Raw genomic sequence first — 16,760 nt, 5'->3', positions numbered from 1 at the left:
TGCACCTGATTGTAAACATGCATCGGGCTGAATAATGATCTTATTTAATACTTAGTTCTGTAATTGTGCTGAGAGATGAATTTTGTCAAAAATCACCAAAACATTGAGATTCACAGATTAGGTATATTTGACCAAGGAGAGGCAACAAGAATGCAACAGAACTCTTAGTGGAAACTTACTATGAATTTGGTAATTGTTATTTACATGTGCCGTCAAACTGTTGGATGTTAGGTTCAACACTGCACACATGCAGATGCAAGCCTATAGTATACTATGGTACAACTAACTCACCATCTCACTACCAAAAATGGTGTGGGCATGGATTCATTTGCAAGTGTCCATTTGTCAATTTTGTCTGATCATCAATCACACAAGATCGCTGTGATCACTAGAAAAGGCAGACGTATGATGTAATAAATTGAAAAATACAAATTAATTGTAACAATGGAATACATCTACACATTGTCCAGATAATTGGTTTCAGATCTGAACGAGGCAGGATTTGGCCATTATTCAGGGTGGCGACAGACCTGGAAAACCGGGAAAAGTCAGGGAATTTGAGGTGTCAAAAAAAGTCAGGGAATTTAGTCTTCATTGACTTCGAACACTCTTTTGATGAAAATTGTTATAACTCAGGCACTATGGGAGCAATCTACTTCGGATAACTTTTGTTTTGCAGCTAAAACATCAGCGCATGCAACGGTGTACAATTTACAACACCGGACCGAGGAAGGGGGCTTGGGGGCACGTCCCCCGAATTTCAATGGAAAAAACAAAAATCTGGAGTTTGCCCCCTCTTCTCCCGCTATTTTGGGGTGAAGGCGCAAACTTTAGTATTATTTTCAAAGAATGGACATTTCTCGAGAATGAAACATGTTTCATGTTCTTGGATGCCATACAAGTTGAATAATAAGCCAAAATGTGAAACTGTTTTTTACGAAAATTAGGTAATTTGCATTTTTGGAGGAGAATTGTTATAACTTGGGCATTATGGGAGCAATCCACTTCGGATAAGTTTTGTTTTGCAGCTAAAACATCAGAGCATGCAACGGTGTACAATTCAGAACGCCGAACCGAGGAAAGTGGGTTTGGGGGAGCGACTACCGAATTTCAATGAAAAAAAACCATAAAAATCTGGAGTTTACCCTCTCTTCTCCTGCTATTTGGGAAGAAGGTGCGAACTTTAGTATTCTTTTCAAAGAATGGACATTTTTCAAGAGAATGAAACTTGTTTCATGTTCTTTGGTGCCATACAAGTTGAATAATGAGCCAAAATGTGAAATAAAACTCTGTTCGGAAATGTGGCATGGATATGTTGGGGAGGTTGGTCACCAATATGAATTTCCCAGGCTTGCTCCAGACCTGTGTCAGAGTTTCCACCCAAACATAAGAGTATGAAGGTCCAAAAAGCACATTTATTTCGTAATCAGCACCATAATACCATATGGTATCATCAGGCCAGTATGACCTTACTCTGATGATCCCATATGGTTGGTATCATCGGAGGATTAAAGGTTAAGCCTCTAAATATTATGTGGAAAATGCATTGAATTATCATTTTTTCTTGTCTGTATGTTAGTAGTAAGGGGACCTGTTGACAGATGGAGGGGATAAGAGCGGGTGGCGCTGTCCGATAGTTGTCGGACGTCGTAGTAAGTTATTTTGTTGGGCAAACTGAAGGAACATGAAAACAAAATGTTCCATTGATACATACGATTTTGGTCGAATATCACCACCCGACAAAGTATCTCACTACAACATGCGACAGAAATTGCATGGACTGAAACATCCAACAAAAATTGCATGCATAAACAAGAATAGCTTTAGACTGCAAATATGCTGCTGGAATTTTATTACTCTTCTGGCTCACTTCACGTTATTGAATGTAGCAGTGCTTGCGAAGGCTTTATTTTATCATCCTGACGTATTACTGGTTTCGCACAAGTTAACATAAGTTTACAATGACATTGCAATATTCTTAGATATCAAGAAGAATCCAACCAAACTGGATATATATTGAATACTATCACGAAAAAGCGAAACATAAATCTACATTGGTGAATGTTTTAAAAATTGGCAAGTGCATGCTCCCAACCTCCAATTTACTGCAACACTAGTATTGCATTGAAATTAATGCCACACTCTGTCCTGTTTGTTTAATCTCATGAGAGATGGTCTTAAATCTCTCACGGAGTGAAGTTAATGTCCAATATTATGAAATAAAATACTAATAATAAATACGTAAATATTTTAATACCATATTTACTCGAATCATTCAATCATAACAGCAAATCACTTCCTTCAAGAATTGACTTTTCTCTGCCAGTCCTGCTAAATTTTCACTTTCCATCTACTGATTTATACAAGAGGTGGCCAGAAAGTAATTTCCAATTAGTAGGTACATTGATTTTTCGCAAACGCCAAAACCGTGAAAAATGGTTATTGCTGCGAAACTATGTTTATGAATGTGCAGTGATGTCTGGACACATTTTTCGCCCATTCGAAATGTCGAAATAATGCGAATTTGGAAAAAATGCGAATCGTAGGCATTTTTAGCAATTTTTTTTAAGAAATGTCTTAAAACAATGAAAAATTCCATGAAATCCAACATCCTTGTCTTTTCTAGGCCATGTTTGTGTACATAGAACATGCAAGTTTTCCAACATTTTACTCAAGAGTAAACTATAGAGTTATACGTACGTGGAATAATTCCGACAGCCACATTAAATCATTTATTTCCCACGATTTATTCAACTTCTATCAAAACCATTTGCATCACAGAGCAAAGTGGCAGGGTTCTAACAGGAGATCGAGTGCGTATCTACCGTCACACGGGAGCCACATCTTCGTATTTGTCGCACAAGATATTTTTTTTTTAAATTACCAAGCTAAGTGCGCACTATCGGCATTTGTAATAATGGAGCTCAGTCATTAGGGCATCTGACTAATATGCGAGAGACCCGGGGTCAATCCCCTGCGGGGGAGACCCGGGATGTTTTCCACCTATTCAAACTGCTCCGGTGCCCACCCAGCATCATATGAAGCTGGTACCTTGAGGAAACTTTTGAGTGATAAAGGTAGCCAGGAGTGTGGTGCTGATCACATCAACCCCACCTTCAGCCATGATCAAGAAAGTGTGGGGCCCTAACTCCACATCAAAATTCCAATATCTAAAATCCTTACCTTAAAATTAATAAAGGGGTATGGAAAATAACTTTCCCAAAATAACTTTCAAGATATCAAACTCTCGCGAAGAGGCATAAGCCATGTGACTTACAATTTGAAACAGTAGTTTAAAAACACCATGAAGGTATAATTTCAGATATTTTCCAGAAAATGTGCTAAAATAAAAATGTAAATTTTGGGAAAAATTTTCAGCATAATCACCACCGTTGTTCTGGCATGTGTCGCAGCATGGCACTAAATTTTGTATGCCCATGGTATATGTGTCTGACAGCAAAGACTGGAACTATCTCTACCGCAATGTAGCTGTCAAATCCTTGCCTTGCCAGAAACCTCTTCAGTTAAACAAAGAGATGAAAGTAGGTACATTCAAGGCCAGGGCTGTACAGGTAGTGGTCTAAGATCTCTCACCTGAAGTGATGCAAAGGGCCCGTGTGTACTCAGCTCTATGGGGTTGTGCACATTCGATTGCCCTTCCGTGAATTGTCTGCACCATCGTCTGACCATACTATCATTCACGACGTCCGGTCTGCACAACTCACACGATTGCTGGTGGCTTTGCCAAATTCTGAGCGTGCAATGTAGGCTACATCGCAGTCTGTGGGAGACTTTATGAGAGCTGCAATCTTTAACCTAGAACTGTCCTAAACTGGCTACATTGCAACTGTACCAGATTACAGCTACATGCCACTTCTTCCTGCCTGTATGTGTGTATGTGTGTCGCTCTTCGACCACTAGTGCTGCGTATAGGCACCATTGGAGCTTTTTCAGGATGCCCCTCATATATGAACTTTCAGAAGCTTTTATTATTAGTGTTCCTGTTTTTAATGTGTTGGTTAGCTAAATCAGGTACCTATACAATGCAATTCTATAAATTCCTTGCGTTAAATTTCTAATACTTACATACCATTTTCGTCAGCATTAATGGTATAACTGCATGTTGTCAGTTTCACAGCACTTCACTTGGATATACTGTACTGAAGCAGAAATCCCATCGATAATGTAAGGAAATATGACACTTTCTTTTGTTTGATTCAGTTGTTTCACTTATATGCAAGAGTTAAGTTGTTTGCTTTACAGAGAAGAGAGAAGTAGCTTTATGCATTGAAAAATGAGTGCGCACTCATAGTTTTTGCAAGCAGAGGGTTCCAAACCTCAGTGGAAATATCAACATATAATACCGAGAATGTATAAGGAGACTGATAAATTACAAATTGTATTTCTTAATCAATCACTCTTCACTCTTATCTCATTTAGTCGTAACTTTAAAAATAATCAAGTATTTTATTTTAAACTTGCTGCGTATGACAAAATTCCATAATCCTTCCTTAGCTTGTGAATTGTAATAATTTTCGAAATTCACTATTTTGCAGTTTGAATTCAAATCATAGAGAATAGAAAAATTAAGTTAATTTAATGGAAGATAATATTGGTACTTAACAAAACCATACGTGGATCTGTATGAGTTTATTATTTCCATTTGCAAAAACATCGATTTAGTTTAGTTTGTAATTGTCAGGGAAAAATGTAAATTTTGTCCTGGAAAACCTGGAAAAGTCAGGGAATTTCATTTCTGCTTGTTTGTAGCCACCCTGTTATTTCATCAATTCAGTATTCATTGGTCATCATGTAACATAGAAACTAGGGAGGTACACTTCTGGGTTATGATCCCATTGGATTTCAGTGAAATCAGAACAACCCAGAAATGTCCCAACATTGTACATGGAAAAGTGATGTTTGATAATGTTAGTAATTTTTTCCTTTGTACACTCCTGTTAACATAAAGTGGCACATTTTATAGGACTGAACAGTTGAAATATGTGCCACTTTATTTGAGCAGGGGTGTACAAACTTGTTCAGGCTGTTCAATTTTTTTCCAATTTATTTAAAGCACAACTAGATTAACCAGATCATAGGTGAGAAATCTTTGCTGTATAGATTTTCTGTTATTAACATTCTTGTATGAAATTGCTTACATTTCTGTAGAATTTGATGCAAATCAAATGTTTTTTATATCAGGTTGAAGATTCCTCCTCCTGCTGTAAAGCAGTTGAAAATGGAGACCGGTGCAATCTGCGAATTTGCAATGACCATTGATGAGGATAAATTCAATGCCATGCTGGTGTTCGAAGATGTTATAGCCACATACCAGAGTCTCGTAAATGATTTCTCAAGCGAATACATTGAGAAAGTGGCAGATGATTCTTTCAGGTGGGTGTTTCCTTAATATTCTTATTGCAGTAGTATACACTGGTATTGTGTAACCCCGAGGAACAAACATTGTCGATCCTCTGGATGGATCACCATGTATGTAAAACAGGTTTGGCCCGGGTGGGCCCACCCCAGTTTTCCCCACTTAGGGTTTTCAGAAAAACCCACCTCGAAAAAACCCACTCAAGAACAGAAAATTTAAATTATTGCTTTCAATAGTTGAGTGGTTCTAGAATTGTCAACAGTTTGAGAAAACTAGTAAAATAAAGACAGCCAAGCTTATAATACTCAAAATAATTGTGATACAAATCACACTGGGTTTTTTCAGGATATTTTTCTCAAATCATGCTAAAAATGGATTTTTAAAAAATAATACGAACATGTGTCCAAGAAACAAAAAATCAAAAGGGTCTGAAATATTTGGATATGAATGATTGAAGCTTATAATTTTTAAATCACTTCCGTATGTGGGAAAGCCACGTAATTTCACCTGTGACGATAAACTTTTACAATAAATTTTTCCATGTATAAAACATTACAAAGGAGATATGAGAACATTTTATTGAAATGTCGTGAAAGTAGAATAAAGTAAATTGTGGTATAATTGAATCAAACACTTTTCAAATGATTCATTTCATTTCTCAAAATTTAGTATATTTGCAAATGTTCTGTTTTCTTTCCAATGCCTTGCACTGAGGCAGTGTTAGGACATTACTTGAGCTTGAGTTTTTAATAAAAACTGTGATATAGTGTGTGGTTAAGGAAGGGTGGGGGGAGTAACACCAATTTTGAGACCATGATATCTGTAGCAAATTTCGTTTTTAAGCTGAAATTCATGTTGCAACGAAATACACCCAGAGAATGATTTTATTGATTTTTCATATTCTAAGGTAGTTCCAAATTCTGATTCCACTTTCTGCCTAAACTACATTTTTGGACATTAAGAAAAGAAACAAATATTTTAGGGCATTTCTAAAGCTATGGCTTGACAATGATTTCTTTTTTAATATAGTGCATATGTATGTTGGGGGCCAAATTGATCACTAATGTTTTGTCCATGGGAACTGTAATTTTCATAGCAACCAGATATTTTGGAGGATGGATACGGTATTCCTTTTGGATTAAATCAGCCAAGACAATTAAATGTCAGCCTTATAATTTTGGCATCATTAATACACGGAGGAGAAAACGTACTACGACGACTAGGGGTTCGTCCTGCTGACCACACGTCACCCCGTAACTGGTTGGATGATCGCCCACCTCAGGGTAGGATCAGGTAGGAGTGAGGCAGACAGTCTATAGGTAGGCCTGGCCCCTCAATGATCTATTGCGGCACAGTTTATGTATGTTTTTAGTTTAAGGGCATGTGCAACAGTTTTCTCTGAGCTCTTCCCCCCATGGCAGTGTTGCCAATTTAGCTCTCTCAGAGCCAGATTGGCTCTTTCGTGCCTTCACTTGGCTGTGAACTGGGGTGCCTGCCCTTGTGCCCCACTATGACGGTTCCCACCCACAGACCAACTTTTGCCATAATTATACATTTTGCATGTGACATGATATTGTTATGTTGGCTGCATCGCACCACCCCCTCTTATATCCCCAGCTACTTTTTTCATAGTGCTGTGTTGACATGAAATTGACATAATATTGTTACCAGGGAAGCCTTTATTTTCGATTTCATACGACCATCGGTGGATTATTGTGGTGGGTGATGTCGCCGGATGTAGATGGTGAAAACTAAGAATAAATTGTCATCAATTTAGAGTTGACAACTAACGTTACCCTAGGAAGCACTTTATCCAGCCTTCGTACATCTAGCTCCTTGAAAGCCAGTTTTAACTCCATTTAAGGTGAAATTTAGCTCTTTTATGCGCATCAGGTTGGGCAATACTGCCAGGATGGCCATAGGAGGCAAGGAGAAATGCATTGGGCTTATAGGAGTACTATTTGATTTCTTCTCTTGGGAATATCAAACCTCAGATGGAATAGAAAGAGATTTCAATGGTAAGAGGACAGTTTAAAGATGCATTTGAGCAGCGGAAAAGTTGAAACTTCTATTTGATTAGCCGTGACTTGATGTTGAAGTTTATTCCCCATAAGGAATACATGGGATTCCGAAAATTCTTATTCATCATATTTTTCAAATATCGTGTCTAGCTTAATAATGAACATAAAAAAAACATTTCCACTTGTAACATGGAGAGATATTCATACTCTTGGATACAGACTGTTTTTTTTTTTCTTAGTAGCAGTGCCCATTCAGGCGATATTGAAATAAATGCACAAAGGTGTGAGACCTTGATTGTCAATTCTTAACTATGTTAACAGAAAATACTCACACTTCAATATAAATTTCTAAACAACCTGAAAAAAAAAAGGCAAAATGCCTACTCTGATGTAAAACCCTTTAATGTTCTTCCACCATTCATCTGCTTCCATTTTTTCACCTGCTTGCTTCTTCTTCTCCCTTATTTTTTTACACTGTCTTCTTAAATTCTTTCCAGTCTTCTGTATCTTTGTGTGTTGTAGTGAATCAAAGTAAAAATAAATTTCTGATGAAGGGAGCTTGTGATCTGAAACATGTTTTTATGCTTGTAATAACCGTAGACTACAAGAGAGATAATTCTGGAATACAAGCAATGCGTACATACAAGAACATTTTTGAATCGGTTTCTTCTTCATACATAGGCATACCACTTCAGAGGGTGAAATGTTAATTTGCATATTTTTATGTTTGGCAATCCTAAATTGTAATATACATATTTATGCTCTTATGTAGTCTGTGATGGACCTTTTATGATAATGATAAATGACACATTATGATTTTTGTCATCTTCGACATGATATAAGTAGCGTTTACTAGTTATGATATTGAGCTGGAAGCAACAAGTTATATTGTGAAGCACCTCCCCTGTTTAATCTTGTACACTATAAATCATAAATGGAATGCCAGCATTTGAATTGTTGATCAAGGTTTAAATTTCTGAGATTTTAATTTTAACAACACATTGCAATCCAGATTATGAATCTGAACTTTACTTACACATCCATGTAACCTTTTATATCAATCAATTAATTTTGGAGACCACGGTCAGCATTCACACCGGAACTTGGCACTAGCATGTATGTGAATATTTTACCACATCTAAATTTTAGAAGCTGTGGTGAAGCGACAGTTAGGCCAGATATCTGTTGGATGTTAGATTATATATAGTTGAGCCACAATATTCAAAACTTAGTTGTGAATTCAACTTGTATGTTTTGTGCTGTTTTCTAATAGTTGTTTGGATTTCCCAGGTCTTCGATAGTTGGTGGTGAATTGGTGGCGGCTCTCTCCCCTGCCTTCCAGTGCTGGTACAGGGCGTTTGTTACAGAAGTAGGTGACCAGATCAAAGTAATATATGTGGATTATGGAAACGAAGAAACTGTGACTGATGTGAGAAAGCTGGATGAAAAGCATGCTAACCTGCCACTCCTTGGTGTTACTTGCAAAATAACAAAAGCCCATATTCCAAACGCAGAGCTGAAGAATTTTCTCACAGTAAGTGTTTATTTTATTTTATGCCACTTAGTTTGTAGGGCAGTGCAGTTGTTAGAATAAATTATCTTTCTGAGAGTTCATCCACATTTACATAGTTCAGAAATCCTGAAGTTTTAATTTTAAAATAAAGATGTAATTTTGCATACCTTGCTTAGAAACTGCGAAGGATGATGCTTAGATATTGAAATTCTAGAGCATTGTCACTGTTCTCAGATACGGTCTTGAGTGTAATTGGTGACTTCCCCATAGACACTCAAATGTCAACCCCTTTTCTACATTATGACCATCACTACGTTTTAGGACATAAGGAGATCTCGTTTTTGTATTTCACTTAAAAATTGTTTTGTTTGGCAATGATCTTCAGGTTTAGTAACATTTTAAATCTCACTAAATTAAATTTAGTAAACATTATTTATACAAAGACATTATTCCCATACTAGAAATGTACAAGTACACAGGCAGTGATTTCTCTAACATTCAATGTACTTTTATTAATGTATTTCAATAAATAATCACTTTACCGTGGTTTTTATTATATTCAAAGTCACAATAAATTATATTTTCATCCAAATTGCCAATAGTTAGTATACATAGGCAGAACATTGCATTTGATGTGATCCGCGTAGCTTACAATTTGTTTATGTACATAGTCAAGTCACAGTTTATGACCCATAGAAATTGAGTCACTCAAGGGTAATTCCTACATACATAATATCATTATAAGGAGTAATCTTTGTTTAATTTCATGGCATGAGATAGTTTTTGTAATGTTGCTATTGAAATATTTTCATCTTTCGGACTTGATTTATTTTGTTATGAACATAATTAAACCTTAAATTAGAGGAAAAGTTTGGATCCAAGATGGCGGAAGATAGTGGAAGTGGTACATGTGAGAAAAAAGGAAGAGGAAGTGATCCAGTGAATAAAGTATGGTGGACAAAAGGGACACGTTAGAGAATAAGTGGAAAAGAGGAGACTTATTGCTTCGAATAAGCAATTGCTAAATTTCTTCCGAGCCTGTGTGTAGTAATATAACACTAGTGACTGTTTGACTTTTGATCAGACACACGCATATAAGATGCAGAAAGTATCATTATAAAATTTATGTAACTCAAATGAATACGTTATGCATATCATGAACATTAAATATGTTCTTTTGTAAGATTTTGCCCTATTTAGAAGTACAGTAGTTACTAATGCATGGATTGTGAGTGTAACGTTCCAACTATTACCGGGTTAATGACTTTCACTACAGTTTGATGTATAATGTGTTATTGCACAAGTTTAACAGAGTTCTCTTCCATGAAGCACTACTCCATCGTTAAAGTATGAATTTTACACCCTACTTCACTTCTCAACAATACTCGTACATCTGCTTACACCCTTAGGTAACAAACTTACAGTGTTGTATTGAAAGGTCTCTCAATATTATCATACCAAACCATTTGCTTGTTATTTGTTGTCATAATTAGTGGGTTATCTTTGTTGCTGCTGGTAATTGGTGCTGAGGTGAGGCTGATAGCGAGAAGCATGTTATAACATAGTGCATCTAAGAAGCTTAATAGTTAGTTTCTAAAATGCATTACAAAATCTGATTTTTTTATTAACTCTTTATTTTATATACCGTATTTGCCAGCGTATAAGATGTACCGGTGCATGATATATGCACCCCCCTTTTTTATACACATTTTTTAGGAAAATGCTTTATCAGTGAATATTGTAATTAATTTACATTATTTCAAATACAAAGTAACATGTAGGTTACTTTCAACAAATAACTTACCCAATCTAAATAGAACAGAATACATGTTTGTTAGGGCTGAGCTGATTCCACTTTGAACCGAAACTCGTACAGATTCCCACCGATACAGATACATGAAAATTGCAATTATTAAAATTTGTTCAAAATATTGATATATTGGTGTGTAAATAATTTTCTCCAATTATATGCATGAATAAATTTGCTTTAGAATATTTAAGAATTACATCAGAATATTAAAATAGATGTTGTGGAATCAAAAAATACAGTTTTTCTTTCATAATTTGTACAAATTAAAAAGAAAGTTTGAATTTTGTGTGATTTCCAAGATAATTCGACTGCAAAAATGTTGTGCGGCATTTTTCCGGACCCCATGAAAGAGCAATATGCCGGAAAAGTATCGGCTGGTATCAGATTAATTCCAACTGATACTTTCTGATACTGATACCACTGATATGAGCCGATACCGATACATCGGCATCAGTATCGGCTCAGCCCTAATTTTTATCTTCTTCGGCATACACCACAATGAAGCAGGGCCTCCCCAATGGCACAGTGGTAACGTCGTCACCTTGTAATCAAGGGGTCCCAGTTTCGATACCTGGTGGAGGCACATAATGGTTCAGATTCCACTTTAAACTGTAGGTCCAGTCCCAATCAGCCTTATTGTGCATAAAGAGGACTTAAAACACCAACTCAAACCTCAAGGAAGTAAGGAAGAAATAGTTTTAACTCAGAACAGAGAAAATTTCCAGAAATGAATTAAATCAAAAACTAAGTATCTGTGTATAAGACGCACCCTGTTTTTTCAGACCTATTTTTAAAGGGAAAAAGTGTGTTTTGTACGCCGGCAAATACGGTAATTTGTTTTGACATGGTAACAAGATGGTTACTTCAAATTTCCCATGTCTATTCAAGATGACCAGTTCTTGAGAAAGATTTGTTCACCTTCAGATTTGAACTCTTCAGTCCCTGATGATGCAAAAGCAAGATTATGATTGGAAACATTTCTATATCTTTGCTGCGTATTTAAAGTTATTTATATACATATTCACAAATAAGTGACAGCCAATTTCCAATGTGTAACTATGTCAAAAATGGCATATCCGAACTGGTATCGCAGTCTACCTGATTCTTACATTAAAGCTAATTCATGTCAAATTCGTTACTTTCAAACTTGACATGTCCTTCCAGGAACGTATGAACAGACTGTTGAAGTACACCATCCCGCCTTATATATATGAATCTTGTGGCAGGAAGTTAATGGAAGTGCATGTGATAATTTTTGTGCTGCTGTTACTGTGACTTTTTGTGCATTTCGTTATGATGTACAATTTTGTTCTTAATTGCATAATCAAGATAAATAGATTCTGAATCTATATGTTAAAACATAAGTCCTGAGTTTTGTTCTTTTACTGCAAATCTTTATGTTTTCCCGTGCCCTGGGAGGTATCATGCGTATACCAATATACAGTCTCATGTTGCTCATTCTTAATTTGTATTGAGATAAATATATTCTTATGGCTATTAATATCCTATGGTTGAACCTGGCACGACCGTGAACATAGGAGGTATTCATGTACTTTTGGCAAGTTCAATGCAATGCAGTGTTGCACTCTTCTCATGAAAAGAAACCATTAACAAATGTGGATCTGAAATTGATTTCATAGCTTTATTCCTTAGCATAAAATGTTAAGATATTTGTAATATCGTACATTTTTCAGCAAAATAATAATGTATATCAATATCTGTTAAATATCAGCATTGGTATCATCCCATTTCCTTATTTGTCACATCACTAATACAAATAATGTTATTTAAAGCTCATGGTATTAAAGGGCATTTGAAATCATGACATTAATGTAACTTCATTTCAGGATGGCTGCAAATATGTTGTGGAAGTGCTGAAGCTAACGGGTAGCACTGCTGAGTGCCTGTTCCATAGCGAGGACAAACAAAAGTTGGCGAACGTAGAAATTGCTCCATTGCAACTGCCACACAAGGTACCAGCTGCATCGCCCACCACCGTTGCAGCCAAAACTTCAACAGAAACTCCAAAGGGTGTCACTCTCAGGGAGAACTCCCACATTGTGATCATGGCCTTCCTGCCACCCAATCATGTGTACCTGCGTCCAGTGGAGCAAGCCCTGGAAGAGAAGTTCCAGATCACCTTGCAGGATGTTGCAGCTCACTGTTTGTCAGGTAAGATTAAACAGTACTTAAAAATGATTGGACCGATTAATTGGTAATCTGTTGGTATAATCCAATATAGGTATATCAAAAAACATATATTTGGAGGCATGCTTTTTATAAATAGCTTGTACTTACAGCTGAACTGCTACCATTTTTACTAGTATTTATGTTACTATTTGTGCAGATTCTTCTGATACGAGGGCTGCTGGAAAGTTTCTGCAATCAATATGAAAAAAGACATGTGAAATTCTGGGAATGGCTTTATTGTTTTTCAAAGTATTCAGCCTTAAGATTGGTACACTTTTGCATACACTCAAACCAATTTTGAAAGATTTTTTTTTCCACTGAAGCTGATACTCGGAAACCGCTGTTCGGAATGCGTCAACAGCTGCTTCAGGCGACACAAATCGCTCACCAAGCATCTTATTTTTCATGTATGGGGACAAAAAATCAACAGTTTTGTGTGCTGAGTGGGAACTGGCGTTGTCATGGTGAAGAATAATGTGATGATTTGTGTTTGTTTTACGCAATTCATTGATGACCTCTGGCAAACAAATTGTTGTCTACCACTCAACATGTACAGTCCTTCAATCTTCTAAAGCTATTGTTGCCACATGTCCGGTATAACTGAAGAAACGAGCAATCATTTGCTTGGCAGCACTCCTCGAACGAACAATTTTTGTTGGTTTCGGCTCACTTTGATACACCCATACACTGGATTGCTGTTTAGTTCTGGGTTTGTATGAATAAATCCAAGTTTCGTTCCCTGTAATGAAGTAGTACACCAAATTTGACTTGCCTCGCTTGCATTTTTTGAGCATTTCTTTACACCAATTTACACCAGCCTGTTTTTGAACTTCGGTCAAGTTGTGTGGGATCCAACAGCTTGAAAGTTTTCATGCGTTCAGATGACCATGTTAAGTCGTATATATTGCTTTCATGTTAATGTTCAAGGATGCCTGAATCTCACGGTATGTCACATGCCGGTCTCTCTCAATCATTTCACGCACAGCATCAACATTACTGGCAACAACAGACGGTAATGGACGAACTTCACACCCTGCTGGAATTCGGAAAACCAATTGTACACAGTCCTATTGGATGGTGCTTCATCTCCAAAAGCCAAATTAAGTCGCTCGATGCATTGTTTCAGTGTTAAACTACATTTGAAATCCTAAAGAATCATTGCCCGAAAGTGTTCACGAGAAATTCCATTTCTCACACGAAACTACTACTTCAAACTGCTGTGAAAAATAAACTAATAGGCTTAATCAAAGATAATTTAAGCATAGAAAAGATCTATTCTTACGATTTTTATAATAGCAGAACACCAGCGCCACTATTGGTGGTAGTTTGCAGAAAGTTTTCCAGCAACCCTTGTATGTGCTTTAGCTTTGTATAGTTGTTCAGAATTGTAGAAGATATAATCAAAATATTAAAAGTTTAACTTATTTTTATGCTGATAGGCTAATGGATCTGGACCTACAGTTTCAAGTGGAAACCATACCTCTGTGAAATTCGCCTCCACTGGGAATCAAGTCTGGAACCCTTTGATTACAATCCCTTCTGGGAGGCCCCAAAATAATATTAAAATGTGTATTTTTCATCCTTCAGTCTGTGGTCAGGTTGGCATGATTTGTTCCTCTGCCACTCTTGTTTCCACTGTTCTAATCCAGCTCTCTTCTTACACTGATCTTTCCACAAGCACCTTTGTATTCCCCTTGGCCTCCTTCCCTCTCTCATTGGTGCAATCTCAAATCGTCTTATCTATTGTTTCCTGAAACTTCACAACCCTCACTATCAAATCTTCTAATTTCATATTTTCTCTCTTCTGGTATTCTCTAGTATCCTCCTGACAAGATCATTCCATAACATTTCACATTTTTCCAGCCTTACGTTTGGATCACTCATGCATTTCAATCCTTAGTATGCAGTAATTTTAATATTTTAAGATATTTACAAGAATCCCTGTATCGTCTTTTGTTGTGTAATACTTCCGATGGATATAATTTCATATCTCTGCGGCACAAAATAACCATGATTTGCCCAATACACCTTAATAAGAATTACTTCATTTATTTACTTTGATAAACAAAAGAACAGAAAAGGAATGAGATTGCCATGTCTGTGACTTTAGGGCAAAATAAAACTCCTATTGTACTATCCTCAAGAGGTACTTTGGTGCAAATTTCAGATTTCTCGTCTGTTCCCCATTTTTTCAAAATTTTCAATTTTTGAGAACTTCCAGAAAAGAGGGGGGTTGAGGCATCTTTTATGTTTAATAAATTTTGGACTTCCTGACAGTGTGTAAGAAATATGGTTGAGGTGTTTTGACCCCATTATGATTATTTTGTGCTCGAAAGAGAAATTATGAAAAATATCCATTGAAATCATTGCTGTATTGAATGGAAGCTACTAATCGAAGAGCAAATGTCTATAAACAAAAATGAACTACTAGTCCTTTACAATGGATGAGTCATTGTTCTGGAGCCACAAGACAAAACACTGGTGCCAGCTGCCCACAGACACCACTTAGACCAAGGATAAAGGGAGGGTGGGGAAGTGAAGAAGAACAGGTGGTGGAGTGGTGCCAATGCAGCTGTTGAACAAAAGTCTTATCAGATGTGTGCTCATTCCTGATCAAGGGCTGAAGGAAATAGGGGGTGGGGATCACTGCTTTATGCACTCTCCTCAATGCTACTGACATACGAGCAAAATTTTATATGCAGGTAGATGCAATAAAAAATTAAAGAATAAAGCAATAAAAGAAAAAGAAGAAAGAAGCTGGGGCTAAATCATGCACACCAGTGGCAGAATAATGAGCTCGTGGGTGGGGTGAGATGGGTGACTTTTTTCTTTTTGCTTGCAAACCATACACTGTTCGTAGAATGTACGTATCCAGGAGCGACTGCTTAATTGTAGAACGCAGAGGAAAAAAGAAGGGATGATAGCTTTTTGCCTTTATTCTAATTGGTTCTTTCTTCCACACGAGCAAGAAAATCAGGGCAGAAATACTTGGTACTTTTTAGAAATTACATACCATATATGATGCTGATACCTTAGGGGACATGAGAGCAAATTCTCTCCCCCCTTTTCCAGGGAACTAGAGAAAATGAAGGTAAAGTTCACCCTTCACTTTGCACCATGCCGGGACAAACATATAGGGTTATGTGGGAGATGTGACCAGCAACCCGCTCTGGCCACCTTTACCCTCCCTATTCTTTGATCTTGGCCAACTTGAAGGTGATGTGAAACACCCAGGGTTGCCCCAAGTTATCCATTTGTTTGAGGCTAGGTGAGCTCCAGCGCCACTTTATGAGGCAGCTTAGATCACCCACCCTGGGAATCAAACCTGGGTTTCCAGTGTGGCAGTCACACTACTGAATAGGCGACCAGGCTCCCCAGCGAATAAGTAAAAGTAAATTAATATATGCTCTTTTGGCCCAAATAATCATTTTAATGGTTTTTAGATGTGCACTAAATTTTACTGCTCCTAGAGAATATTGACACACCCCTTGTTTATCCACTAATTTTCCCAACTCCGTCTCTGTACAACACGTGAGTCACATAATCTGCATAAAAGAATCCTTTCTCTGCCCCACGTAGAATAATACATGTCTGAACTTCACCCCCCCCCCCCTTTCCCTCAAACAATTGATTTGACAAGAATGTTTTTCCGTCAGTGAGTAAAATATCGCTCATCAAAAAAGTAAAAAAAAGTAAAGTGCTCCCCTGTGCTTAGCACCACGCCATGAAGGCATATAGGGTGTGTGGGGGTGATGCCCCACACTTTCTTGATCTAGTCATGAGTGGGGGTGATGTGATCAGCATCACGCCCCTGACTGCCTTTACCCCCAGGGTTTCCCCCAGGTACCC

The 16,760-nt window shown here is 37.2% G+C and overlaps 1 protein-coding gene across 1 annotated transcript in view; it reads left to right on the top strand.

Moving 5' to 3' along the window:
- The window catches only part of LOC145997162 (uncharacterized), a 104,827-nt gene that overhangs the window by 72,400 nt on the left and 15,667 nt on the right, over positions 1-16,760 (top strand). The window contains exons 15-17 of the mRNA XM_083133845.1: positions 5,203-5,394; positions 8,689-8,932; positions 12,569-12,893. Coding sequence (XP_082989971.1) covers positions 5,203-5,394; positions 8,689-8,932; positions 12,569-12,893 — 761 coding nt within the window. The remainder of the gene's footprint in view (positions 1-5,202; positions 5,395-8,688; positions 8,933-12,568; positions 12,894-16,760) is intronic.

This window comes from Lepisma saccharinum, chromosome 1 (assembly GCF_977018435.1).
Source record: "Lepisma saccharinum chromosome 1, izLepSacc3.1, whole genome shotgun sequence".
NCBI lineage: Eukaryota > Metazoa > Arthropoda > Insecta > Zygentoma > Lepismatidae > Lepisma > Lepisma saccharinum.
The sequence above is the reverse complement of the archived record's forward strand: the minus strand, read 5'-3'. Positions and strand labels throughout refer to the sequence as shown.